Source organism: Pelophylax lessonae (assembly GCF_965119305.1).
Source record: "Pelophylax lessonae genome assembly, chromosome: 12".
NCBI classification, from domain to species: Eukaryota; Metazoa; Chordata; class Amphibia; order Anura; family Ranidae; genus Pelophylax; species Pelophylax lessonae.
In genome coordinates, this window is record NC_138779.1 from 32,796,059 (window position 1) to 32,822,852 (window position 26,794).

The window sequence follows — 26,794 nt, forward strand, 5'->3', positions numbered from 1 at the left end:
GGTCCGGCCAATCAGCGCGCTGGAGCCGTCTCTTCCGGCCAATCAGCGCGCCGGAGCCGCCGAACCCGGAAGAGACGACGAGGGATCATGGCAGCGCCCGCATCGATGTCCGGGGGTCCGTGTCGGGGCTTCGTTTTAAGGTAAGTTAAACATAATGGGCTAGTATGCGATGCATACTAGCTCATTATGCCTTTGTCTTGCAGGTTTTTTTTTATTTTTTTTTTATTTTTGCAGGGTTTACAACCGCTTTAAGCGGCGTTACCGCAATTACATCTATACCACCACTAGAGGGTAGTAGTGTAACTCCTCTACCTCCTCACTCCTCTATGACCCTGCCGCTGTCCGCTCCTCGCGGTACTGGCCTGTGGAAAGAGACTGGAATCTGGAGTCACAGCACGCCAGCCAGCGCCCAGCAGGTAACCCGGCAATGTGTAAATATATATATATATATATAAATACCACTACCACCACCGTCCATATTTGATTTTTGTTTTTAAAGTAACGCAATAGTTACTTTCCCTGGTAATTAGTTACTTTTTTACTGATGTAACTCAGTTACTAACTCAGTTACTTTTTGTGAGAAGTAACTAGTAACTATAACTAATTACTTTTTTTAAGTTACATTCCCAACACTGGTGAGGAGCTCATCTTTCTGTCACTCTGCTTTCTCCTCTTATCAGCATGCGCCTGGTAAAAACATGAACCGATTGGTTCTTTGTACTGTATCTTATTCTCACCCTCTAGCCCTGCTCTACAGGACTACATGATGCTGGTACCAAGTCATAATCAGGTACTTGCAAAGCATGTGTCTAATAAAATAAGTTATTGAGGTGTTAAAGTAGAAGAAAATTCTAAAACTAACTATTCTTAAGAATGTTCCCCTCCTCCTACCTATCCTGCATACCCTGTTTACTTACACTTTTTTAATCGTTTCTGGTCACGTGATCCTGCAGTTTCCGCCGCCCCTGTGTAAGGGGGCGATGGACAACGGCTGTGAATCACCCATAGGCTCTCATGGCCCAGCTGTTGTCACCACTCCATCTTCTCCCCTGCAGCAGCTGCTCACTGACACAGGGGAGCTGGAGCTTTGAGATCACATGACTGGATCGGAGTGGAATAAAAAAAGAGGCAAGTACACAGATTTTTTTTATACAGGGTATGCAGAATACGTGGAGGAGTGGGGAGAGTATTGTTTTAAGAATAGTTAGGCTTTTGTTCCATTTCAATGATTACAGAGCTGCAATCATTTGTTTCTTTTATATCTACCTAGAGTTTAATGGAAGTTCACAGTAGCGGACCACCCTTGTATGAATGGGCCCAGAGTTTGTGCGTTGCAATTATACTTGGTAAAACATGGTGCAGTGCATTGCTCCGTCATTCATTCTGTACTTTGCCAGCATAATACAACTCACATATGTGAGCCATCTGTGTGTTGTGGTGTACTGCTTTAAAAAAAAAATGCATGTCTGCGCTTTGTGCATTTTGGTGCCCTAGCAGCCTATTCAAAATGAATGGACTTCCTTACCACAACATGTTAATACACCACAGATGTGCGAATCCAACCTTGCAATACCAAATTTCAGTAGCACAGTTGACCTTGTTAATCATACCTCTTAAATAAAAACTGTGCCATGTGGACCTATACAGCTACTCTTCGAATTTAAAAAAAGATCTAAAAAATGGTAAGTTTTAGAACAATCTTTAGATCTGAAGATTGTAGGTGAGCACAGGACAGTTTTCATTCAACTTAGAATGATAAATGGGACCAAGGGGTTTCAATGGTTTCACCCAAAACTCATACATTTTCCCATCTGAATCAAATCGAAAAATTTATGAATTTTGGATAAAAGTTGTGTAAATCTTGGGTGGATACAATGGTAAATGGACCCCGAGTCTGTGAAGTGTGGAGGCCGGTGGAGGAACTTCACAACGCTACATATTCAGACACAGCCTGTCCAAATCAAACTTCACCCTATGAAAAGTGCATACTTTTTTGGTATATTTTATTTTTAAATTATTTATCAGCATTCTCACCCTTTACTGTGTACTGAAGGTTCCAGCCCGTGTGATGTCCTGATCCATCTGTTGTGAACACAATATCCACTTTATTACTCCTTGTGTCGATCTCTGGTGGTAGTGTCTCTCCACACAGTACAGCAATTTCTTTCCCTTTGGCTGTAATCTGTAAGATACAGGAAAAACATAATTGCCTTTAACTTAAGGTAGCTAACATGTAAAATCAATTAATTAAATGTTATGCTGCCAGGGCCAGACTGGGAATAAAATTCAGCCCTGGAAAAAAGTTCGTACCAGCCCCATAGCATTATTATACCAGCCCAACAGCATAACGCCATTATTTTCTTGTTCATAAAAGGGAAACCCATGCATTTTAAAGCAGATTTGAAGAGTGTACTATACATAGATAAGATAGATATGAAAGCATATAAGGCTTTATATATAAAAGAGCAAATTCTAGTTAAAAGTGGTAAAAGTGCAGACATGGTAAAGGAGAGGTCATAGGCTGTGTGGACATGGTACAGGACGTCAGAGGCTGTGTGGACATGGTACAGGACGTCAGAGGCTGTGCGGACATGGTACAGGAGATGTCAGAGGCTGTGCGGACATGGTACAGGAGATGTCAGAGGCTGTGCAGACATGGTACAGGAGATGTCAGAGGCTGTGCGGACATGGTACAAGAGATGTCAGAGGCTGTGTGGACATGGTACAGAAGATGTCATAGGCTGTGCGGACATGGTACAGGAGATATCATAGGCTGTGCGGACATGGTACAGGAGATGTCAGAGGCTGTGCGGACATGGTACAGGAGATGTCAGAGGCAGTGCGGACATGGTACAGGAGATGCCAGGGGCTGTGCGGACATGGTGCAGGAGATGTCAGTGGCTGTGCGGACATGTACAGAAGATGTCAGAGGCTGTGTGGACATGGTACAGGAGATGCCAGGGGCTGTGCGGACATGGTGCAGGAGATGTCAGTGGCTGTGCGGACATGGTACAGGAGATGTCAGAGGCTGTGTGGACATGGTACAGGAGATGTCAGAGGCTGTGCGGACATGTACAGAAGATGTCAGAATTATTAGGGGCCCTAATACAATGCTGACTCCCCCCCTCCTCCTAACACACTGCTGACCCCCCCTGGCCCCCTCCCCCTAATACAATGCTGATCCCCCCTCCCCTAATACAATGCTGTTCCCCTCCTCCTAATACAATGCTAACCCCCCTCCCACTAATAAAATGATGACCCCCCCAGCCCCCTCCCCCTAATACAATGCTGTTTCCCCCCTCCCCCTAAATATGGGGGGGATCAGCATTGAATTAGGAGGAGGGGGCCCCAGGGGGGGATGGCAGATAAGCATTGTATGAGGAGGAGGGGGGGCAAGTCAGGACAGCATTGTATTGGGGGAGGGGGGAGGTTAGCATTGTAGTAGGGGCCCTGATCCCCCCCCTCAAATGCAAGAGGACGAGGTCCCCCCCAGCCCATTTACTCTTTCTGGCTGCCTGTCTCCAGCTCTGCTCTGCAGCCGCTCATTCAGTCTCTGTCTCTCTCAGTCTTCACTCCAGTGTGACCCACCTCACTTGCAATCATGCTGCTGCTGGCACGTCTCGCTGTGTGGGAGGGATGATGGATCCATTGGCGCTGTGACAGTCTTGGAGTCAGTCGATCCACCTCCGCGCAGCCACCCGCCCCCGCCGGATGTGACGTCATGTATATCGGACCGTCACGTCACTCTGGAGCGCAGCGGGGATCGGGGCTGCAGCAGCCATCATCACAGCGGCGCGGCCCGCGCCCCAATGCTTAAAGCGGCCCTATCTTTAAAGCGGCCCCAGGGCCGGCGGCCCACCGGGAAATTTCCCGGTATCCCGGTAGGCCAGTCCGGCCCTGAATGCTGCCCAGTAAACAATGTGATTGTGCTAGTCATTCTACTGGGTTTACCTATATGCCCGCTGAACTGTACTCCCTGCCCTCCTGCAGTTACAGATCCGACAACACCTAGGAAGGAGACGGCTGCAGCTTATCTTGACTCTGAGCACTTTCCCGAGGCAAACAGCAGTAAAGCCCCGTACACACGTACTGATCGTCGGCCGAACGATCGGCCGTCTTTTGTCCAGGGCTGTCGTGTCTGTTGAAAACTGCAAAAGACTGCACACGAATTTTGTCGGCCAACAACAGCCGACTGCAGAAGTGATGTCATGTGATGGTTAACTTTCCTTGTCTTTTTTCTTTTCTGAGCATGCCCAGTCTTGCTAATCTGCTGTCTGTCGGCCGAAATCTGTACTGACTGGCGAACAATCGGCCGTTCTGGTGACGGCCAACAAAAATGTTAAAGTCTGCACGACAGATTCTGTTCGGCCGAAAATGCGCTGTCGGCTGTCGGAAGCATCATACTAACAAGCCTACAATCGGCCGATCGGTCGGCGGCCGAATATTTACGGCCGACCATCGGTACGTGTGTACGGGGCTTAAGAGGAATGCACAGGGAGGGGAGACTTGCTAGCTTCTGCATTCCCCCTTCCAGCTGCCTGTCCTAGAAAAAGATCAGAGCCAAGACAAGCTGTCATTATGAAACAACCATCTCCTTTCTGGCTGTTATCGGATCTGCCATGGCTGGAGGATAGGGTGTACAGTTCTGACCTAATAACAAGGGTTAGGAAGCACCAAGAAACATGGGACAGAGTAGTACATGCACTTTGTCCCACAGAGAACAAAACAGTAAAATATACAGTAAAACCTTGGTTTGAGAGCGCTTTGCAAGACAAGCAAATTTTTAAATTCATTTTGACTTGATATACAAGCGATGTCTTGATATACAAGTAGCGTCATGTATAAAAAAGAAGAGAGGAGCCTCTAAAGTGTAGCAATACTGTTACATTTAATGAAGGTTCAACATTTAGAGCCCATTCAGACTAGCGCGACTTGTCAGGCGACTTGTCAGCCTGACAAGTTGCGCTCGGTCACGGTCCACCCGTTCTAATAGGAGCGACACAAGTCGCTCCGACTTAGAAAAAGGGTCCTGTACTACTTTGGGGCGACCTCGGAGCGACTTGCATAGACTTCCATTATGTGAAGTCTCTGCAAGTGCACGCGACTTCACAGGTCGCCCCCCAAAGTCGTGTCGCGCTAGTCTGAATGGGCTCTTAGCAACTCACATGGTTGATGATTAAAACAGGCACATCTAAGTATGCAGGCATCTGGGGTAAAGCTGTCCACATAGACCGTCCTCTGCACAGCCATCTTCATCATCCTTTCCCCGCTGCACTCCACGAGTGATTCAAAGCCTCACTTTCAGATCGCTCTACTGCAGGCTATTCTTCCCGGTCAGGATTGCAGACTGACAGTGGTGAGAGTCGGTGGTTCAGAAGATGGTCTATGTGGACAGCTTAACCTCAGATGCCTGCATACTTAGATGTGCCTGTTTTAATCATCAACCATGTGAGTTGCTAAATGTTGAACCTTCATTAAATGTAACCATATTGCTACACTTAGAGGCTCCTCTCATCTCTTATATTTTGTAGCTCTGTTAGATTTTGCTTCTAATCCCCTTGGGAAGGCTGCATATTGTGGATGGACATTTTATGGTTACACAACCTATCACATTGCTATAATCTTTGTATATAGACTATAAACCGAAGGACTTGTTGAACGAATCATCTGAGTTTCCATTATTTCTTATGGGGAAATTTGCTTTGATATAAGAGTGCTTTGGATTACAAGCATGTTTCCAGAACGAATTATGCTCGCAATCCAAGGTTTTACTGTATAACGATAGTTCTGTAAATAAGCACTTCGGGTAGTTGGGGTCTAGCAGAAATCTACACAAGGAAAAAACAATTTTCCTTGATGGACTCAGATATTTTAGTAAAAACACAACATGATTACAACACAAAATGAAATCAACAACTCATCACATGTGAAATTATGCAGTTTTTAAAATCAAAGAGTACGATTGGGGTTTAGTGGAAGGCAACCCAAAGGAAAATAGGCATTACCTATGCCAACTAAGGGACATTTATATGTGTCTGCAGACTGTCTTGGATCCCCCATATGGCATTCTGTCCCTTCCCACCAAATGTACCTTTTTATTGGCCCATTAAGGTAACGAGCACCCCTATCCCCTCGTGCCAGAGTTCTAGGTGTAATCTTGGACTTTCCGCCCCAAATCCAATCACTGTCCAAATCTTGTAGACTTCCCCTCCGTAACATCTCCGACATACACACCTTTTTAATCATTGAAACCACTAAGCAACATATTCCTTCCCTTGTTATCTCTTGCCTTGATTATTGTAACTTTCTCCTCATTGGCCTAACTCGCAGATTATCCCCTCTTCAGTCTATCATGAATTCTGCTGCCAGACTCAACCACTTTACCAACCATTCAGTGTCCGCCACCCCTCTCTGCCAATCCCTCCACTGGCTTCCCATTGCCCAAAGAATAAAATTCAAAACATAAGCAATAACATACAAAGCCATTTAAAACTCTGCCCCGAGCGACATCACCAATCTTGAATCCAAATATCACCCAAATCATCCTCTCTGCTCCTCTCAGGACCTCCGGCTCTCTAGTTCCCTTGTCTTCTCCTATGCTCATCTCCAGGACTACTCCAGAGCCTCTCCCATCCTCTGGAACTCCCTACCCCAATCTTTAGGGTTATCTCCTACTGTCCACTTTTAGGCAATCTCTGAAAACCCATCTCTTCAGGGAAGCCTATTCTGCCTTCTGCTATTAACTAAATCTTCTATTCCCCAATTAGTTACATAGTTACATAGTTAGTGAGGTTGAAAAAAGACATCCGTCCATCCAGTTCAACCTATGATGTGTGTGTGTGTTTGCTGTTAACCGTACTTGCTCTTACAGTGAAGAACCCCTTACGCATTTTAAGGTTAAACCGTTTTTTCCTCTAGTTTTAGTGAGTGGCCACGTGTCTTATTGTATTCCCTTTCTCTGAATAGTATATTCCCTTTCTCTGAATAGTTCATCCCTCACAGCTATTACCTTTTGTCCCACCAGTCCCTCTGTATTAGATTGTAAGCTCCCAGGAGCAGGGCCCTCCTAACCCTCTTGTATTGAATGATATTTTTGCTGTATTACTGTATATCCTTTTATATTGCAAAGCGCTGCACAAACTGTTGGCGTTATATAAATCCTGTATTATAATAATGTGTTCCCAAAAAAGCAGGAACATGTCCACCCTACCACGACTATTCTTTCATGTTTGCAGTGCAGAATTGGAGAACAGAAAGCATAATCTGGTTGCTTAGTGAAACAAGCACTCCCCTCACCCCTTTACATGTGGTCCACTATGCCTGGGTATTGTGTGCTGTGGTTTCAGGTCACATTTATTTTGGATGGGGGAGGAGTGTAAAATTTTCTTGGCCTTCGCTGGACAGCTTCTGTCAGGTCGAAAATGAAGATTAAACAGTGCACAAACTGGAAAATTACACAAGTCCCCTAGGGAACACCGTATCAAATAACTGAAGTGTCATAGTTATCAAATGGATTTTTGTGCGCTTATGAAAGTGAAGCCATATTAGCGGTATCTATAGATCTGGTTCAGCTCTAAAAAGCAGAAACATTTAAGCACACGTTGGCCAAGATAAATCTTTAAGAGTTTTCTGGCATTTTTCATTTCATTTTAAGTTGAACACGAGAGCTGTGAAAGCAATTTTTTTCTGCCTTTGCTAGACATTTTATTTCCAGATAAAATCAAGAACAACCCAAAACAGAATCATACTGTAGTGGCTGATAAATTAACTGTTGATATTGTACAGGAAATTTACTTTGAAAATGTTATGGTAAATTTTCTGCCAGGAAAAAGTTTGTGTTAGGATTGCAAACATGTGTAAAGGACACAGATCCAGAAATTAACTAATGCAGGAACTTTAGGCAGCTATTTGGGTTGCAGACTTGTACTATGAAATTGGTAGCAGGGCCGCTTATAGGGGGGGACCACCAGCCGTCTTGTAGGGGGCCCGAGCAAACAGGGGGGGCCCACACAGAGAGGGGGATTAGTGATGGTCAACAAATACAGAAATCTTCCTACAGCACCTGAATCTGATCTGTCCCTCTCCCTGCTATCAGCTTTTATCTGTTGAGAAAGAGACAGTTGTCCCTCACTAATCCCCCTCCCTTGTGTGGGCCCCCCTCCCAGCACTGGCTCTAATGTTATCTCTGCTCAGGAGTTTATTTGTAACTTTGTTTCTCTCTCTCTGTCTCTCTGATCACTGAGCTCCAACTGCCCAGCCTGTATATTTTCTCATCTCATCTTCATTTTTATTTAAGTTTTGTTTTTTTTTGTTTTTTTAGATTTAGCAGGAATTATGTCAGTTATATTTGTGTCTGCTAACAGTGATTTTGTTGTAATTTTAGCTAAATATATCTTTAATATTTTCTTGGGGGGCCCTGCCAGGTAGTCTGTACAGGGCCCCGCAATTTCTAACAGCAGCCCTGATTGGTAGACCAGCCTTTATAAAGATATCTTTGCCCTTGTATAACCCGGGTTGACAAATGTGAGGTTTAGTATCCAATGTGAACTTTTCTTTGCAATAGTTGCATGATGATCTCAGGTACGTACAGTCTCCACTCTCCTTGGATGACTGTACACCAAATTTTTGAGTTGAGTTGTACCAGAAAATCTGTCTCTCAATTGTCTTTCCAAATAATCCCAAAAGTGTCCAGTAGAGTTGAAGTCAGGCTCCATGGAGGCCACTTAAAGCGGAGTTCCACCCTAAATTTACACTTACCTCCATCTTCTCGCTCCGGGTCACCTGAAAAACAAATGGATAATCGCAATTTTTTTTTTTTTACTTACCTTGTAGAGAACATATACTTACCTTACTTCCTTCTTCCTCCCCTCGGCGGCCACGGCGATTCGTCACTTCCTGGCTTTTGCAATCATTCCTGGGAGCTGAACGTCATCGCTCCCAGGAATCATTGCGCCTGCACCGACCCCGACGTCAGTTCCGGGGCACGCGCGTCATTCCCTTCTAAACAGCTTCTGGGCATGCCCAGAAGCTGTGGAGGGATGACGCGCGCGCCCCGGAAGTGACGCCGGGGCCGGTGCAGTGCATCGTGGGACCGAAGAAGAAGGAAGAGGACGGAAGAGGACGCGGAAGAGGATCGCGCTGGCTTCAAGCTGCCCACACCTGAGATGGCAGCGCTGGACAAGACATTTTCAAGGTAAGTATTTCTCCCAAAAGGTAAGTGCAACCCGGGACAGATCAGAGGCTAGCCATTGTGGAATGTGCTAGCCCTGACTGTCCCAGGGGTATTTTTATTAAAAAATGTATAACCAGGGTGGAACTCCGCTTTAAATTCCTTCAAACTAAAGTAGCCTTTATGGAGTTGTCTTTGTACAAAGGGGCGCAGTCATGCTGGAACACAAAGGGGCCTTCCCCACATATGTCAAAAATATCCCTGTGTATTTGTAGCATTAAGAGTACCCTTCTTTGGAAACACATGAACACAGGGGATGTCCACACACTTTGACCAAATAGAGGAACTCTAAAAACCTTATTACAAGAAATTCTCAGTTGGCAGCAATTCCTCACCTGGAGTCGGTCATAGGGGCACAAGACATCTGGATGTGACTCAATGTCAAAGTGCACGAACCTCAGAAGAATGGAGAAACCCTCTTCTGCCTGGATGGTGTACTTGCAGTTAGTGAGTTTGGGGTAGATACCCGGAAAGTCTGGACTTGTAATGTCCCCTGAACTTGTTGTGTACGTCTCATCCTTGCACTGAACTGAGGCAGAGAAATACATTGAAAACAGAGATGGTCATTGGGCCCATTGGGGCAAACAAAAAAAAAAACAATTTAGACCTCCCTGCTTTAGTTATAGGCATGTGGAAAAATAAAAAGAAATTAGCTTTTTTTGTGACTGCTCCCCTCCTCATGTTATAGCTGTAAATAATGGGGTTGGGAACAGACAGATCATAGCTTCCAATGCCTACAATTAAAGTGGGGGGGACAAGCACAGAGAAGGAATCAATTATTGGTGTTAGATTTAGTAGAGTAACAATTTGTTAATTGGTTTTGCTGCTAAATCTGCCGCTAGAAAAATAAAAGTTTTTTATTAGACACACATTAAAACCTGCATTTTTTTTCCTAGAAAAAAATTTAAAGCTTCCAACAAATATATTGTTTTCTGAAAGCAAAGGCCATGTGGAATAAAACAGGGTCAGTTAAAATTTTTTACATTGCACAGTATTTGTGCCGCTGTTTATCAAAGGAGGAAAATCAGGAAATAATACACTAAAATGAATTTTACTACACAAAAAACACAATATAATACCCATTTGTGGTAAAACATAAAAGATGAGGTTTCATAGAGTAAATAGATACCAAACATGTCAAGGTTTAAATTTGCCCATGGAATGGCAAACAGCTACAGTACTCAAAATTGTCCATGAGCAACACCTAATAGCCTTTTACAGATTATCAGGTTTTTTTGTTTATAATCAATTTTATTATAACGTATTTTCGCGACTATAAGGTGCACCGGATTATAAGGCGCAGTATCAGTTAACGGTAAATTTTCAAACTATTTTCATATATAAGGCGCACCGGATTATAAGGCGCACTTTTTTTTTTTTGGAACGTTGATCCGCGTGAGGTTTACTGGCAGGTGCTCATATCGAACCCTCGGATGACAGTTCTGGCGGATACTTTATGCCAGGCATCCACTATCCACTGGCACACAGTGGCATAACTGGCCCGGCGTTGCCTCCCGGTCTTCGTGAAGGAGTGCTCTCCTTCCATCATCCAGTTTTCCCACGTTATTCACAGTTTCGCCTTGAAGGAACGATTGACACTTATGTCCAGTGGTTGCACCCCTTTGGTCAAACCATCCAGTTAACGGTAAATTTTCAAACTATTTTCATATGTAAGGCGCACCGGATTATAAGGCGCACTGCCAGTTTTTGATCAAATTTTAGGATTTTCAGTGTGCCTTTTAGTCCAAAAAATACGGTAATTATCTTTTTTACCTTTTTTTAACTTTATTGTGATACCCAAGGTGCCTGACAGCCTCTTTTGTGAAAGCAATGGGCAAATAACAGTTTTCAGGGGCATCACTTTTACAGTCTCCTTTTACAACCCCTTAAGGTGCCAATTGAGCCTGATAAACATAATAGGAACACTTTTTTTGCATCCGCTAGCTTGTTTTAACCTCTTGAGTACAAGGACATTTAACAACATACCTTGGTAGACAAGTAGTTAATGTGTAACAAAACTAAATGAATGCCATGATCAACATTCCCTTGTGTGAACCTGAACATTGTAGCTGCAACTGAGGCTTGCACAATGACAGTGAACTACCTTTCAAAGCTTAATTAAGCCATTGATATGTCCTCATTATTAAAGCTCCATGGCTCCCTTGATCCTACATGTGGACCATGTGTTTTGTTTTACATTAAATGTTGAAGCTGACCCAGCATTTTCCTGTAAAATGCATCTACTGCATACAGATTAGGCTAGTTGGATTGGGGTTTGATTATTCAGCCTATTAGTTCACCAGGAATTAGTTAAAGGAAAATAGTAGTATAGAGGGAAAAATGTAGGCTGTACTGCTGGCTAAGCTAGTCACAGCTAAATGCAACTACAGTGGTTAGTGTTGACTTTTAAAGCTCTTCCATTACTTTTTTAGAATATGTAAACTCTTTATTGCCCGCAGTTTGTTTTTTATTGAAAATCTATTGCCAAACTTGAGAACTTTTAAACGCAGCATCTCTTGCTGCAATAATCAACTCCACTCCAGTACTGAATCCCCCTCCCTCCACTCGGAATTTCACCACTCTGAACCAGCACTGGTCCTCTTGGGGGCTGAATGATACCCAACCCAGCGGGGGATTTCGTAAGCTTTCTGTTACATCCAAAGTCTATTCAAGCATGGATGGCGGAAAATGACATCAGAAGTCACCATTTCACACATGTCACATTTTCTTTCTTTCTTATCACCTTCACCTCCATGGGCTCTTAGCCCAATATATGCATTTCTATGTATATTATTTATCTATGATATTTTTGAATAAAATACATTTTACCATAAAATTGTACAAAATAATTTTTTGCCCATAAAGTCCCACTTCTGTTTGGCTTGAGGACCTAAAAAACCTATAAACCCACTACCTGTAATCCCAGGCTGTCATGGACACACCTCTTGGCACATGGGCATGCTCGTCTGGGCTCATAGTACTCATGGATGGAATAGCAGCTCATTTATAATTATGCTGTCTAGGTGTAAGGTGTAAGGACTGTCTTTTGCCACAAGAGGAGGAGAGAAGGGATCTGTAATATAACCCGGATCAACCAGAAATGTATGTTATATATACATATTATGGGCTTTAAAAAAAAAAAAATTGGAGGGTTTTGGGGGGATGTAAATCAAAAAGTTGGGATTTTAGCTTGCTGCATTCTTCTTTCAGACCAGTGACTCAATGTGTTGCACCCATAAAATCAGCACCTGGCTATGGCAGCCTTCTGTCAGCAAAGGATTCCCTTAAAGTAGAACTATGCACAAAACTTTTTTTTTCCATTTTGGATAGATGGGTAAAACCATACAGCATATAGCCAAACAGGAAGTGAGAGGAAATCTCTGCAAATTAAAGGAATTCCTTGGGGACCCCCAGGTCACCAGAACTAGTTTCCCCATTGAAAGATTTCACATCTATTACTGTAAGAGAAGCTCAGTTGGAATCAGAAGGTCATTACATGTTCATGCTCATAAGTATGAGCCGATTCTCAATACAGAACGGGCATTTGCAAGCATGCGCAAACATATTAGCATGTGCACAAGAAGAAATAGGCATATGCGTGTGAGCATGTGCACAGATGCACGTACTGGCGCCAAATGGCCTATTTAAGCTGAACTATGGCATGAACAGATTGCTGCGTTGTCTTCAGCTAGTTCCTGTTTACCTGTGCCTTGACCTGCTATACCTGCCTACCCGTGCTTGACCCGGCTTGCCCTTGACTTAATCTCTGGATTCCCACCTGCCTATTGTGGCCTTGGCTTGTACTCTGACTCCGCTGCTGTCTTGTGCTTCTGTGCCCTGCTACCTACTCTGGCTTGTATCCTGACCCTGCTCTTGTCAAACGTTCCTGTACCTGTATTGCCTGGCTGTTGATGATCCCTTGGCCTGTGTTCCGACTATGCTCCTGCATACTGATCCAGCGTCACGGAGTTCCAGTTCCGTTTGCCTGTCTGGTGATCCAGGGCCATCGGTTTCCTGTCAAGCCTCAGCTGGTGCTGCCCGCTGTACCAGCCCTTGTGCCACTCTGTGTCCCACACTCCCTGCCATCAATACCAGGGGTGTTAGACAGGAGGTGCAAAAGAAGGCCCCTCTACAGCTCGATCTCCACCAGGTTTGTGGCAATTACTTTTCTGGGGACAACCCAAAATTTGGGGTTTTCTTTAACTTTCACTTTCAATGATAATGGTAAACAAGACAAATAGAGAGGGTGAATCTCCTTAACAGGGACACAGCCAGCAATAAAAATTGATAGGTGTTCTAATCCCTCTCCACTCTGTCCAAAAATAAAAAAAAAGTTTTGCCTTCATTATACTTTAATGCAAAAAGCCTTTCATTTCAGTGTTGTCACTCTTTCCTAGTGTATCTATAGACTGCATTCTTGCATTCATGGAATGAAATGGCCGGTATCGCTAAGTATGTGGTCAGATAATAAGATGTTCTACTTTACGATGCCCAGACAACTTTCAATTTAAATATTCAGGACAGAGGCCATGCTCACTAATCTTTCACAGAAAAGCAGGTCCTCAAACTACTCCCAAAACCCATTAAATACACAAAAGCTGCAATCTGGTGAAACCAGTATTATATTTTTATTATACATGTAAAATTAAAAAGGTGGATTGGTTGTAAGTTGTGGGCCACTGGAGGTGACATAGTTCTTGACTGCAGCCTATGAAGCTTCTGCACTGACTTCCTGCTTGAGGAGGTTTTACTCTTCTATAAGAAACAAAAATAAAATGAAGTGTTGGAATTTTCACGCTAGAATGGGTGGCATTTCACAGTATATTCAGGATTATTCCTCTAGACTAGAGCAAGGCAAAGAGAAATGTGCCATTGGCAGGAACAATTAGCAACCAATTATATCCCTATGAGGGTAGAGCAATTAGAATAATGAAATTGGCAGGCACTTGTTAGTAGATCTGAAGCAGATTCAACAATCAGATTGTAATCTGTATGATCCTGTAGATTTTGCACACTAAAATATTTAAAGGAGAAGTAGGGCCCTACTTCTCCTAGTGTGGCATCACCTGGAAAGCCTTCTAAAATGGCCGATAAAGTAGGAAAACAAAATGGTTGGTTCTGATGATCCCAGTAGTACTACAGAGACAAGGACAGTCAAGCTGTGCAGTTTATACCCTCATTCCCCCCCCCCCACTATCTCTTTCTCTCTGCAACTAACGAGAATACAGATAAGTGTGAAACCGGGAATGTTAATTGCCATAGAAAAAATGTTACAGGGAACATCTGTATTGCTTGCCAAACTAGTTAGGAAAATATGTATCTGTAACATAACTGCTGCTATGTATGTGATGTACACGCTTATTTGGATGCTTGGCAAATTGACTTGAGTCGTGGCTAAGTCTTCTTCGTGAATAAAGAGGTTTGTTTTCCTGAATTCTGCATCCAGACTCCATTTCTGGTTTTCAAAAACTGTTTGCTGCTACACTATGGATCACAGCAGTGCAGTTCACTCTGCATTGCTGTGACTAGTTTTCATCCAACAGCAGGCTGAAGCCCACTGTTTAGAACAATTCTCCTGTGCTTGAGTGAAATATGATGGAGGGAAGAGGAATACTTCAGACTTTAGACTTGAATGGGTATGACTTATGGTCTTGCTGCCCCCTCAGGATCAAGGGTATCCGAAACCAACTAGGAAACAACAACAAAAAAAGAAAGGGGCACACCGACCTAGTGCATTACCACTAAAAACCTTTATTAAAATAGTAAAAAGTATATATTTTACTCACAAAACAGGTGTGAATATTACACACATCAACATGATTCACATAGAATCTCCAAGGTAGCCAAGGTACTGCACGATGCTGGATGGCATGCAGTGTACCGCATGAAACTGCTGTGGCTAAGCTGACGAGTTTCGAGGGCGAGCCCCCTTCCTCAGAGGCAAGAAATGCTGCTGAACCACACTTTGAATTGACCGGGGGCTAAATGGAAGCTGGCCACCCCACTCCTGTCCCGCCCCAAAAGGAGCAAGAGTCAACAGGGGGCGGATGGGAGGTGGACCCACTGGAACCAGCATCCTCCACCCGTTCCCCAGAAACATACCATACCTTTTAGGGCGGGACAGGAGAGGGGGTGGCTAGCTTCCATTTAGCCGCCGGTCGGTCCGGAGTGTGATTCAGCAGCATTTCTTGGCTCTGCGGAATTGGGCTCGCCCTCGAAACACGTCAGCTAAGCCACAGCAGTTTCATGCGATACACTGCATGCCATCCAGCATCACACAGTACCTTGGCTACCTTGGAGATTCTATGTCAATCATTTAATGTGTGTAATATTCACACCTGTTTTGTGAGTATAATATATACTTTTTACTATGTTAATAAATGTTTTTAGTTGTAATGTACTAGGTTGGTGTGCCCCTTTCTTTTTTTGTTGTTGAAGCCCACTGTTGGCTGAAGTCAATCAGCCGGTTCATGCTCTGGAGATATCCCAACTTCAATGCTGAGATCCACCCAGGTGCCTGGACAGACAGCTAGGTCAGCCGCTCAGTGAGCCGCTAAGATCCTGAGCCAGCTGCCCCTGTCCCTTCCACAGCCTGGTGCACCAGTGAGCGCTGGAGGGGTAGAGCAGAGAGTCGGTGACTGACAGTCGGAATCTCTCTGCTCACTGAAGACCGAGAACTGAGCCATCAGGAGTCTTTAATCCCTCAGTTCTTGTAAGTGGCCGGGGACAGATGCAGCATTGGAGCAATGCTCCTTCCACCTAGGAGAGTAGAATGCCTGGTATACACACTCAGTTTTTTTTTTTGTTGACACAGTGGGCTGAATGAAAAAAAATCTTATAGATTGCTGTACTAACTAAGCGATGTTAGTGCAGCGAACTCACCTTTTGTGCCTTTGTATTCTAACAGGGGGACCCCCACCACCATAACAGACTCTATTCAAGCGCTGATCGAATGCTGGTTTTCCAGCATGTCCCTTTGACAAAAGCCGGTCCTTAGACAAATGTAGGCTGGTTCTTTCTGAACCGAATGATATTTAGACCGCGTGCCCAGCTTAAATGTTCATTTTTTATAAACAGCACTTTAAAAGCACTTTTAAAAAAAACATCATTAACCTCTGTAGCTGTCAGTTTTATGGAGAAATGCATCCTTTCAACAGGAGCAGTGAAACATCCATGTGCATGAACCATTACTTTCTATTTCTGCAGAATCATGGCAGCCTGTTAGTCTTCTAATGTAAACACACGGCAGATGTTCCTTATCTGTTAAACTGGCAATACTTTTCAAATTCTTACTGATTAATGTTGAATCTGCTGAAATTAGTTCCCTGTGTGGCTTTGTTGGTACCATCTGGCTCGATAAAAATTGATTTTTCAATCAACTTATGTCGAAGGAGCTTGGCGCAAAATTCTCGTGGGTGCTGGCTATCATTATACAGTAGCTGAGATTTCAGATTCATCCATCCACTCTGTTTAGTGTGGATGGGACAAACTAGTAAAAATGCATCATAGTGCTTGCTTTTTTATTTTCCAAAAAAAAGAAAAGTCATGACATAATATTAAAGTTGACACTTCTAGATCTGCACAAGGCCTTTGATAGACTTTCTTGGGATTATATTTTTGAAACTTTAGCAGATATTGGGTTGGGTACCTCATTCTTCACTATATTGAAAGCCCTATATTGCTCCCCCTTGGTTCAGATCTCCTTGAGGAGAAATAAATCTTCTTCTTTTCCTACCAGCTGTGGCACCCAACAGGGCTGCCCTTTATCCCCATTACATTTATTTGTAGGTAAAAAATTAAAAACAATTACAAAATAGCAAGCAAAACGTGAGTTACTGAACATTACAGGCGCTTTGCTTCTACTTCCATTTTCCGTAGAGCTGCTTCTCCTCTTAAGCACTGCCCAGGTGCAGGGACCCATATGCCGTTTGCCTAGATCTACGGAAGCGTCCATATATTTACCCTTTATCCCCATTACCTTTCCCTCTAGCAATCAAACCTCTTGTGATCGCCATACATTCTCACCCTAATATTCAAGGTATCTTCTGTGGTCAACTAGAGCACAAACGTGCCTTTTTCGCTGATGACGTCCTTTTGTATGTTTCAGCTCCTCAGGAAATCTTACCAAATTTATTGGATCTACTTCACCGGTTTTTATGACTTTCGGATCTTATTTTAAATTCTCACAAAATGACTGCCATAAAAGTTAACTTGCCTCAGTCTATTGTAAACAATATTCGTGCTAGTTTTGATTTTTAATGGGCTCCTCAATCTCTTCCCTATTTGAGGATTCATTTGACCTCCTCTATTGAGAACCTTTATAGCGCAAACTATCCGCCACTTTTTAAACATCTAAGGGAAGACTTAAAACGATGGTCTGACTAGCCTTTATCTTGGTTTGGTAGAATCAACTCAATTAAAATGACTTTTTTGCCCACAATGCTTTATTATTTTAGAACTTTACCAATAGCAGTCCCCAGAAGGGAACTAAATTGACTATAAAATGAGATCATTTGCTTTATCTGGGATAATAAATGCCCTCGGATGAACAAATTGACTACTCAATCCATAAAGACGTGTGGCAGTCTGTGACTTCCCAACCTTTTAACATATTTTCACACTGTCCGAATAATGCTTATAATAGGGCTTATACTACGGAAAAAGGTTCTACACCTTATGGGTGTCTATCGAAGTTCTCTTCTGTCATCCTTTTGCAACTGGATCATTAATGTGGTTTCCCAGTTGATTGCGCCCCCCTATCTTTTGTCCCACTTTATCCTACTCTTTAGCAGTCTCAGACAGGCAAAAGGCTCGCAAACCCCTTTCCTCAACTCATACCCCTTCAACCCCCATCTTTTGCAATCTAAAATGTACGATAGGTCTATTACCAAGTCAATTCCATTGGTGGATTAATAAGGACCTTTTGCGAATCAGAGACTTCTTAGATGGTGATAAACCGCACTCTTTGTGATACTATTGCGAAAAATTCCACATGCCTTTAACTGAAACTTTTAGTTAAAATCAAATACCATCCTTTATATCATCCGCAAATACCGAGATTGTGCTGGATATCCCCTCCTCTCCCAGGACAGAACCTTGGGGAACCCCACTTTCCACACCCGCCCAATCCGAGTACTCCCCATTTATTAAATTAAGGGTGGGGGATACTGCGCTTCTGGGATATTGGTGATAAATTATGCTCAATAAAAAGTGTATAAAACTGTGGATAAGGCAAATAAATACGTGTATAAGCGGTTAAAAATTATTAGTAAATAAATCAAGTGTGAAAGTGTGCGTCCTTCAATTACATATGTGCAAACAGTTTAACACATTAAAAATCAATCCAGGTGCTAAAACTAGAGTGCTTTCACACAATTAAGACGAAGTAAAAAGATAAATATAAATATAAATGAATATATGCAACACCGCTTAAAGTGCCTAAATACAATACGTGACAGATAAAGTGCTAAGTGCATACACTGGTGTATAAATATTACAAAATTTCTGAAGAAGCCACGCATCACGTGGCTTCTTCAGCCACGTGATGCGGAAGTGGCGTAACGCGTAGGGACGCTAGACCGGAAGTGACGCACACACGCGGAAGTGAGGACCGCGATCCCATTTGAAATATACTTTTTGCGCAATACTCTCTTGGCAAATGTGAGTTTTTAACTATATACGAATAAAAGCACCTTTATTATTGTGACAATACTTGCACTATCTCGAGCCTCTTTACTTTGAGATCCGCTGGGGACCTGGAGGGGGATAGGGAGCCGATCTACCCTTAGCAGCCCTTGCTACAGGCCCTATTGGCAAGCAGAGCAGGATTGGAGAGGAGCCCCCTGGATATCGTTTAAGGCCTATAATTTTAAACCTTGAGGTGAGCAGTTAGTACACTTAGAGGGGTTTTAGGAGAAGCACCCCACCACCTTGAGCACGGTGTTAGGTGAAGGAGTGTCACCTTTGAAATCCCCTCATCTGGACACAAAAAATTGTTTGGACTTTTTTCACCCGAATTTCCCCACTGTTTTGGAGCACAGAGGACACTTTAGTTAATTTTGTAATATTTATACACCAGTGTATGCACTTAGCACTTTATCTGTCACGTATTGTATTTAGGCACTTTAAGCGGTGTTGCATATATTCATTTATATTTATATTTATCTTTTTACTTCGTCTTAATTGTGTGAAAGCACTCTAGTTTTAGCACCTGGATTGATTTTTAATGTGTTAAACTGTTTGCACATATGTAATTGAAGGACGCACACTTTCACACTTGATTTATTTACTAATAATTTTTAACCGCTTATACACGTATTTATTTGCCTTATCCACAGTTTTATACACTTTTTATTGAGCATAATTTATCACCAATATCCCAGAAGCACAGTATCCCCCACCCTTAATTTAGTCTGACACTGCATGGTTACCAGTCTCGGTACTTGCAGCATCTGGGATTAGCCTCCTTGTTCGCTTGAGTAATATCTTCCCCAGACAGCGCAGGACTCACTACACTTACTCCCCATTTATTACCACCCTTTGGACTCTCCCCTGCAGCCAGTTCTCTATCCAGGTACTCACCCTATGGTCCATACCTACCTTCCTTAGTTTGTACAGTAAGTGTTTGTGGGGAACTGTGTCAAATGCCTTTGCAAAGTCCAGATACACCACATCCACAGGCTTACCTTTATCTAGGTGGCAGCTCACTTCATCATAGAAGGTTAATAGATTGGTTTGGCAAAAACTATTTTTCATGAATCCATGCTGATTACTACTAATAATACTTTTTCATTACTAAAGTCTTGTATGTGGCCCTCAACGTCCCCTCCAAAATCTTGCAGACTACTGATGTTATGCTGACCGGCCTATAGTTACCCGGGATATATCTCGGCCCTTTTTTAAATATTGGTACCACATTGGCTTTTTTCCAATCAGCTGGCACCATACCCGTCTGTAGACTATCTTTAAAGATCAAGATTAATGGTCTGGCTATCACCTGGCTGAGCTCTTTAAGAACCCTCGGGTGCAAGCCACCCAGTCCCGGTGATTTATTTATGTTAAGTTTCTCTAGTTTAGTTCTAAGTCTATCTGACTCTTTTAGCCATGGGGGTACTTCCTGAGGTGTATTATTTAATTTAGCATTACAAGCTGGGTTAGTGTAGCCCCCCAATTCTTTTGTGAAGACTGAAGAGAAGAAATGATTTAACTCTTTCGCCTTCTCTCTGTCGTCTGTGGCCAGATTTCCTTCGTCATCTTTTATGGGGCCAATGTGTTCTGGCCTCGCTTTCTTACTATTTATATACTTAAAGAATTTCTTCGTGTTTTTTTACTCTCTTCCGCTATATGTTTCTTGTGTTCTATTTTAGCCGCTTTGATTTCCCCTTTACATTTCTGTGCCTTTACACAACTCAGCAAATAAAAAACCTATAAACAATTGTTTTTTAAAGAGACACTATTACTTTGCCCATTTAGAGTCTGCATATAGCCCAATACTTGTAGGCATTTATACTTACTCAGCTATGCTACCTTATTGCCCACTTGCACTGCCAAAGCATTTACTAATAGAGCGGGCCTTCTGGGTTTGAGAGTGCATATATCCTTATCTATATGCAAATTTTCCAGCCTGAGTGGCCATCACCGGGACCCAACAACATCATGTGGAATGTGCCATCCTTTGTCCAAACTCTGACACTACTTAATAGGGTAATTTAGACCTGCAGAGATACTGCAATGGGGAGGAAGGGAGGGAGCATAGCTGGGTAAATATACATGCCTGGTGGGGTGGGGGAGGGCTATATGCTGATGTTTTCAGTACAACTTCCTTGGCGAGGTGATAGCATTCCTTTAGGACCTGAACCACCAAAGATCAATGGTTCATATATTTCCCCTCTTGCAGTCCCTTCTGAACTTGGTTGCCTGGCTGAAATAGGAATAATGGTACCAGCACAGGTACTGTACATGCATGTAGAGGTCCATTGTTACTTCAATCTGCAATCATTAAGTTTTGTGCATAGACTAAGCATCCAAACATAGTAAGGATGGAAAAAGTCTGATCAGCCTAAGCCTATTTGAATAGTATTGTTGATCAAGAGGCAGCTCAATTTAAAAGCCCAGTAAGGCATCTACCAATTTATCTTCACAATGGGGATAGCATTTTTGACCCCATCAACAGTTTAATTCCCTATATAAATTACTTCACTGATGAATTCTATTAATTGTAGCTGAAAATGTCATTTCTACTAAGAAAGGTGCTCAATCCTCATTTACAGTTACTTGCACCGTTGGTCAATAATATCTCCTTTAGCAGGGAATTCCTAAGCCTGTCCACACTCGTATCAAGAACAGTATAAGACATCTAGCTGGTTTGCCTTATATATTTGCTGTACAAAGTCTTATTTCTTACAGCAGCTATTCTCATACAGGGTTTCTTGGAACCCTAGGGTTCCTCCAGATGATTCTACGGGGTTCCATAAGCTGTGGCTGATTGTTCTCCAATGTGATGGTGCCTGCATAGTTCCAGGGGTGAACACCACTTGGCAGAGCCGGCTGCATGATATCAATTATCTTTTTAGCTATCTGCAAGGCAGGCATTTTTTCCCACTTGCCACGAAAGTAAGGGGCAATTTTCCTACTGACCCCCAATGGCTTTGTTTTAGCATGGGTTCCTCGAGACCTAAAAATTATTTCTCTGTCTCCTTTGGAGTAAAAAAGGTTTAGAAAGGCTGCTTTATACGATCCTATGTATGGAAGTTTGAACCATTTTAATTGTGTACAGACCACAAAACGATAATAACCTGACTTTACCATCCAATTACTTTAACCACTTAAGCCCCGGAAGATTTTACCCCCTTCCTGACCAGGGGGAATTTTGCGATTCGGCACTGCGTGACTTTAACGGACAATTGCACGGTCGTGCGACGCTGTATCTAAACGAATTTGGCGTCCTTTTTTTCCCACAAACAGAGCTTTCTTTTGGTGGTATTTGATCACCTGTGCGATTTTTTGATCATGCGCTATAAACAAAAAAAGAGCGTAAATTTTGCAAAAATAGCAATATTTTTCACATTTTTTTATATGAAATTCCCCCCCCAAAAAATGTAAAAATCAAAATTTTTTAACATTTTCGGCCAATTTGTTTTATGCTACCTAGTAAAAAAAAATCGCAAAAGCGTATTTTGATTGGTTTGCTCAAAAGTTATCGCGTTTACTAACAAAGGGAAAGATTTTTGTCATTTTTGTTGTTTTTTTTTTAATCTGCGATCTGCGATTTTTTTGCGGTACTGCGACATTGCGGCGGACAGATCGGACCCTTGACTGACATTTTTGACACTTTTGGGGTTACCAGTGACATTTCTACAGTAATCAGTGCTATACATGTGCACTGTTACTGTAAAAATACACTGGCAGTGAAGGGGTTAACTTTTTTTGAAAGGGAGGGGCTATGTGTGTCCCTAGGGGCGTGCTTTCTACTGTGATTGGCTGTGGCTTCAGATGTATGAACAGTGATCAACGGTTCTACATAGTAGAACCGTATGATCATCCTTCATACACAGGGGAGAATGACAGGCAGCTTGTTTACACAAGCCGCCTGACTTTCTCCCTCTCCCCCAACGATCGCAGAGTGACCGGCGGACATCGGGTCCGACGGTCACACGTGCGGGGGGGTGCGTGACCGCGCGGGAGAGCGCCTCCGGCGGTGCGCGCTCGCTCCCTAGACTCTCACAAGCTAGCGACGTAGACCTACGTCGCTTTGCCTGTGAGGGGCTGACTGCTGACGTAGATCTGCGTTAGGCAGTCGGCAAGTGGTTAACCCGTTCCGGACTGCCCGCCGCAGTTTTACTGTGGCAGGCAGCCCTTCCTGCATGAACTGATGTAGGACTACGTCGGTTGCGCGCCTGGTGCTAGAGGGCGAGCGCACGCCGCCGCCGGCGCGCTCCCGCCACCACTTGGCAGTGGGGATGCCGATGCACGAGGCCATCGGCCGTAACTGGCGCCGGCTACCCGCGATCGTTCCCCGCTGAGATAGAAGGACGGGCAGCTGTTGTAAACACAGCTGACCGTTCTCTCTGGAATGATCACAGAGCCAGGCCATTTTTGCTACGCATCACTATGCTACTTTAAGGGCTTGCTGACCACCCGCCCCAGATTTACTGCGGCAGGCTTGCTCGGCTGCGTGTACCGACATAGGGATACATAGGCTGCGCGCGCCCGCCCCTCTAGGCAGCGGGGATACCGATTGCCTTTAAGTACCCGCGATCGCTCCCCGCTGAGAGAGAACACTGGTCAGCTGACCGTTCTTCTCTCTGAAATGATAACAGAGCGCCTGTGATCCTTCTATATAGGATCACAGGTCTCTATGATCATTTTAAAAGCCCATCCCCCCACAGTTAAAAAACACTCCCCTAGACTTACATTTAACCCCTTGATCTCCCACTGGGTTAACCCCTTCCCTGCCAATGTCATTAGTACAGTAACAGTGCATATTTTTAGCACAGATTACTGTAATAATGTCACTGGTCTCCCCAAATGTGTCAGAAATGTCAGATAGGGGTCCGATCTGTCCGCCTCAATGTCGCAGTCCTGCTAAAAATTTCATATTGCCGCCATTACTAGTAAAAAAAAAAAACATTTATTTACCAAAAATATGTAGCAGAATACAAATTGGCCTAAAATGATGAAAAATTAGATTTTTACATTTTTTGGGGAGAGTGTTATATTGCAAAATGTGAATAATATATATATATATATATATATATATATTTTTTTTTTTTTTTTTTTTTTTTCAGAATTGTCATTTTTTTTTTTTTTTTTTTTGTTTATAGGGCAAAAAAATAAAAAAATTGCAGAGGTGATCAAATACCACCAAAAGAAAGCTCTATTTGTGGGAAAAAAAGGACATCAATTTTATTTGGGTACAGAGTCGCACTACCGTGCAATTTTCCGTTATAAAAAAGCAGTGCCGAACCGCAAAAAAATGGCCTGGTCATTAAGGGGGCAAATCCTTACGGTCCAGAAGTGGTTAAATAGTAGAATTACATGAGACGTTTAAATAGAAATAAAAATGTATTCATCTTTATTGTATAATAATTTTTTTAAAAAATATTGGCCAAGAGGGCATAAACACTGGGTCCGGGGGGCCCTTCATGGTTTCTTGCACCGGGGCCCTGAAGGTTCTAGTTACGCCTCTGACTAGTTTGTACTTTAGGAGGGCTGAACAAAAGTCCACTAATGGATAGTATCCATATATACTTACTGGCCACTTTATTAGGTACACCTGTTCAATTGCTTGAATAACACAAATTGCTAATCAGCCAATCACGTGGCAGCAACTCAATGCATTTAGGCATTTAGACGTGGTGATGATGACTTGCTGAAGTTCAAACTGAGCATCACAATGGGGAAGAAAGGAGATTTAATTGACTTTGAATGTGGCATGGTTGTTGGTGCCAGACTGGCTGGTCTGAGTATTTCAAAAACTGCTGATCTACTGGGATTTTCACACACAACCATCTCTCAGATTTACAGAGAATGGTCTGAAAAATAGAAAATATCCAGTAAGTGGCAGTTGTGTGGATGAAAATGCCTTGTTGATGTCACAGGTTAGAGGAGAATGGGTAGACTGGTTCGAGATGATAGAAAGGCAACAGCTAATAACAGGAAACCGAGGCTTCAATTCGCACAGGCCAACCAAAATTGGACAATAGAAGATTGGAAAAACGTTGCCTGGTCTGATGAGTCTCGATTTCAGCTGCAACATTCAGATGGTAGGGTCAGAATTTGGCGTAAACAACATGAAAGCATGGATCCATGGTGGTGCAATGGTGGGGGGGATATTTTCTTGGCACACTTTGCGCCTCTTCGTACCAGTGAAGCACGGCCTACCTGAGTATTGTTGTTGACCATGTCCATCCCTTTCGGACTACAGTGTACCCATCTTCTCTAAAGTCTACTTCTAGCAGGATAATGCACCATGTCACAAAGCTCAAGTCATCTCCAACTGGATTACTGAAATTTAGAATGAGTTCACTGTACTCAAATGGCCTCCACAGTCACCATATCCAGTAGAGCACCTTTGGGATGTGGTGGAATGGGGGATTTGCAGTCGACAAAGAATTAAGGCAAAAGAGTTTCCAACCCGATACTAGCTAGGTATACATCTTAAAGTGTCCGGTGAGTGTATACCAAAATAAAAGAAATCTGCAATTGTGAACATATGAATCAGCCACCTATAGCAGTTACTGATAGTAGTTACCGGTACCTGTAGTCTTCTTTGTACTCTGGGACAAGATTTTTTTTATGTATGCTCATGTCTGCAAAGTGTTTGTGAATAAAAATGGATACGTTTTAATTTCTATCTGAGCATCATGTAATTCTATTTGTCTATTTAAAGTAAGGGGTTGGTATTCAAAGTCTGGTTATTGTTTTGTGCCCCCCCCCCCCCAGTATATAATAAAAATAAAATAAATAAATAATAAAATAAATAAATTCACATAAAAAAAAAAAATTAACCACTTAACCACTTAAGCCCCAGCCCTATTTCGGACACTTTTTGTTTACAAGTTTAAATCAGTATTTTTTCCTAGAAAACTACTTAGAACCCCCAAACATTATATATATTTTTTTAGCAAAGACTCTGGAGAATAAAATGTCGGTCATTGTAATATTTTTTATCACGCGGTATTTGCGCCATTTTTTTGGAAAATTTTTGAAAAATCACATTTCACTAATTTTAAAAAATACTAAACAGTAAAGTTAGCCCATTTTTTTATATATTGTGAAAGAACATGTCACACCGAGTAAATAGATACCCAACATGTTACGGTTTAAAATTGCGCCCCCCCGTGGGATCGCGACAAACTACGGTCAATAGAGATCTCAATCTGCGACGCTTTAAATTTATTTAACGGTTACCAGTTTTGAGTTAGAGTGTAGCTCTTTTTTTTAAATTATTGCTCACGCTCTGGCAAACGCGGCAATACCTCACATGTGTGGTTTGAACAGCGATTTCATTTGCGGCTCGACTTCCGTATACGTTTTTTTTTTGTGCGCGAGCTAACGGTGACGGGGGCGGCTAAATTATTTTTTTTTTTCCCATTTATTTTATTTATTTTTTTAACTTTATTAAAGTTTTAAAAAAAAAAAAAATCTGATCACTTTTATTGCTGTCACAAGCAATGTAAACATCCCTTGTGACACCAATATGTAGTGACAGGTACACTTTATGGAGGGATCGAGGGTCTAAAAGACCCCTCCACTACACTTCCCTGTATGCAAAACACTGAAAACGGCATTTTTGCATACAGCCGTTTTTTAAATTTGCCGCCTTTTGCAGCACAGTAACCCGGAAGTGACGTCATGGATGCCGCCTCCGGGTTACGTCATCGGAGACCCGATCAATGCCGTTTCCGGCATTCATCGGGACTCCATCCAGCCGGTGGACGTGCCGGCTGGGTGCTCGGGGCTCCCGGTGGAACGGGAGCCCCGGGCAAAGCCACGGAAGGCGGAGGGAGGGGGGGGGACGTCCCCTCCCGCCCCCCCGGGTACCGATCGAGCGGCTCCCGAGCC

At 43.0% G+C, this 26,794-nt stretch overlaps 1 protein-coding gene across 1 annotated transcript in view; it reads right to left on the minus strand.

The window, feature by feature from the left end:
• MASP2 (MBL associated serine protease 2) overlaps nt 1-26,794 on the minus strand; it is a 98,043-nt gene that overhangs the window by 28,469 nt on the left and 42,780 nt on the right. The window contains exons 5-6 of the mRNA XM_082274524.1: nt 9,565-9,758; nt 2,035-2,182 (exon numbers count right to left, since the gene is read on the minus strand). Coding sequence (XP_082130650.1) covers nt 2,035-2,182; nt 9,565-9,758 — 342 coding nt within the window. The remainder of the gene's footprint in view (nt 1-2,034; nt 2,183-9,564; nt 9,759-26,794) is intronic.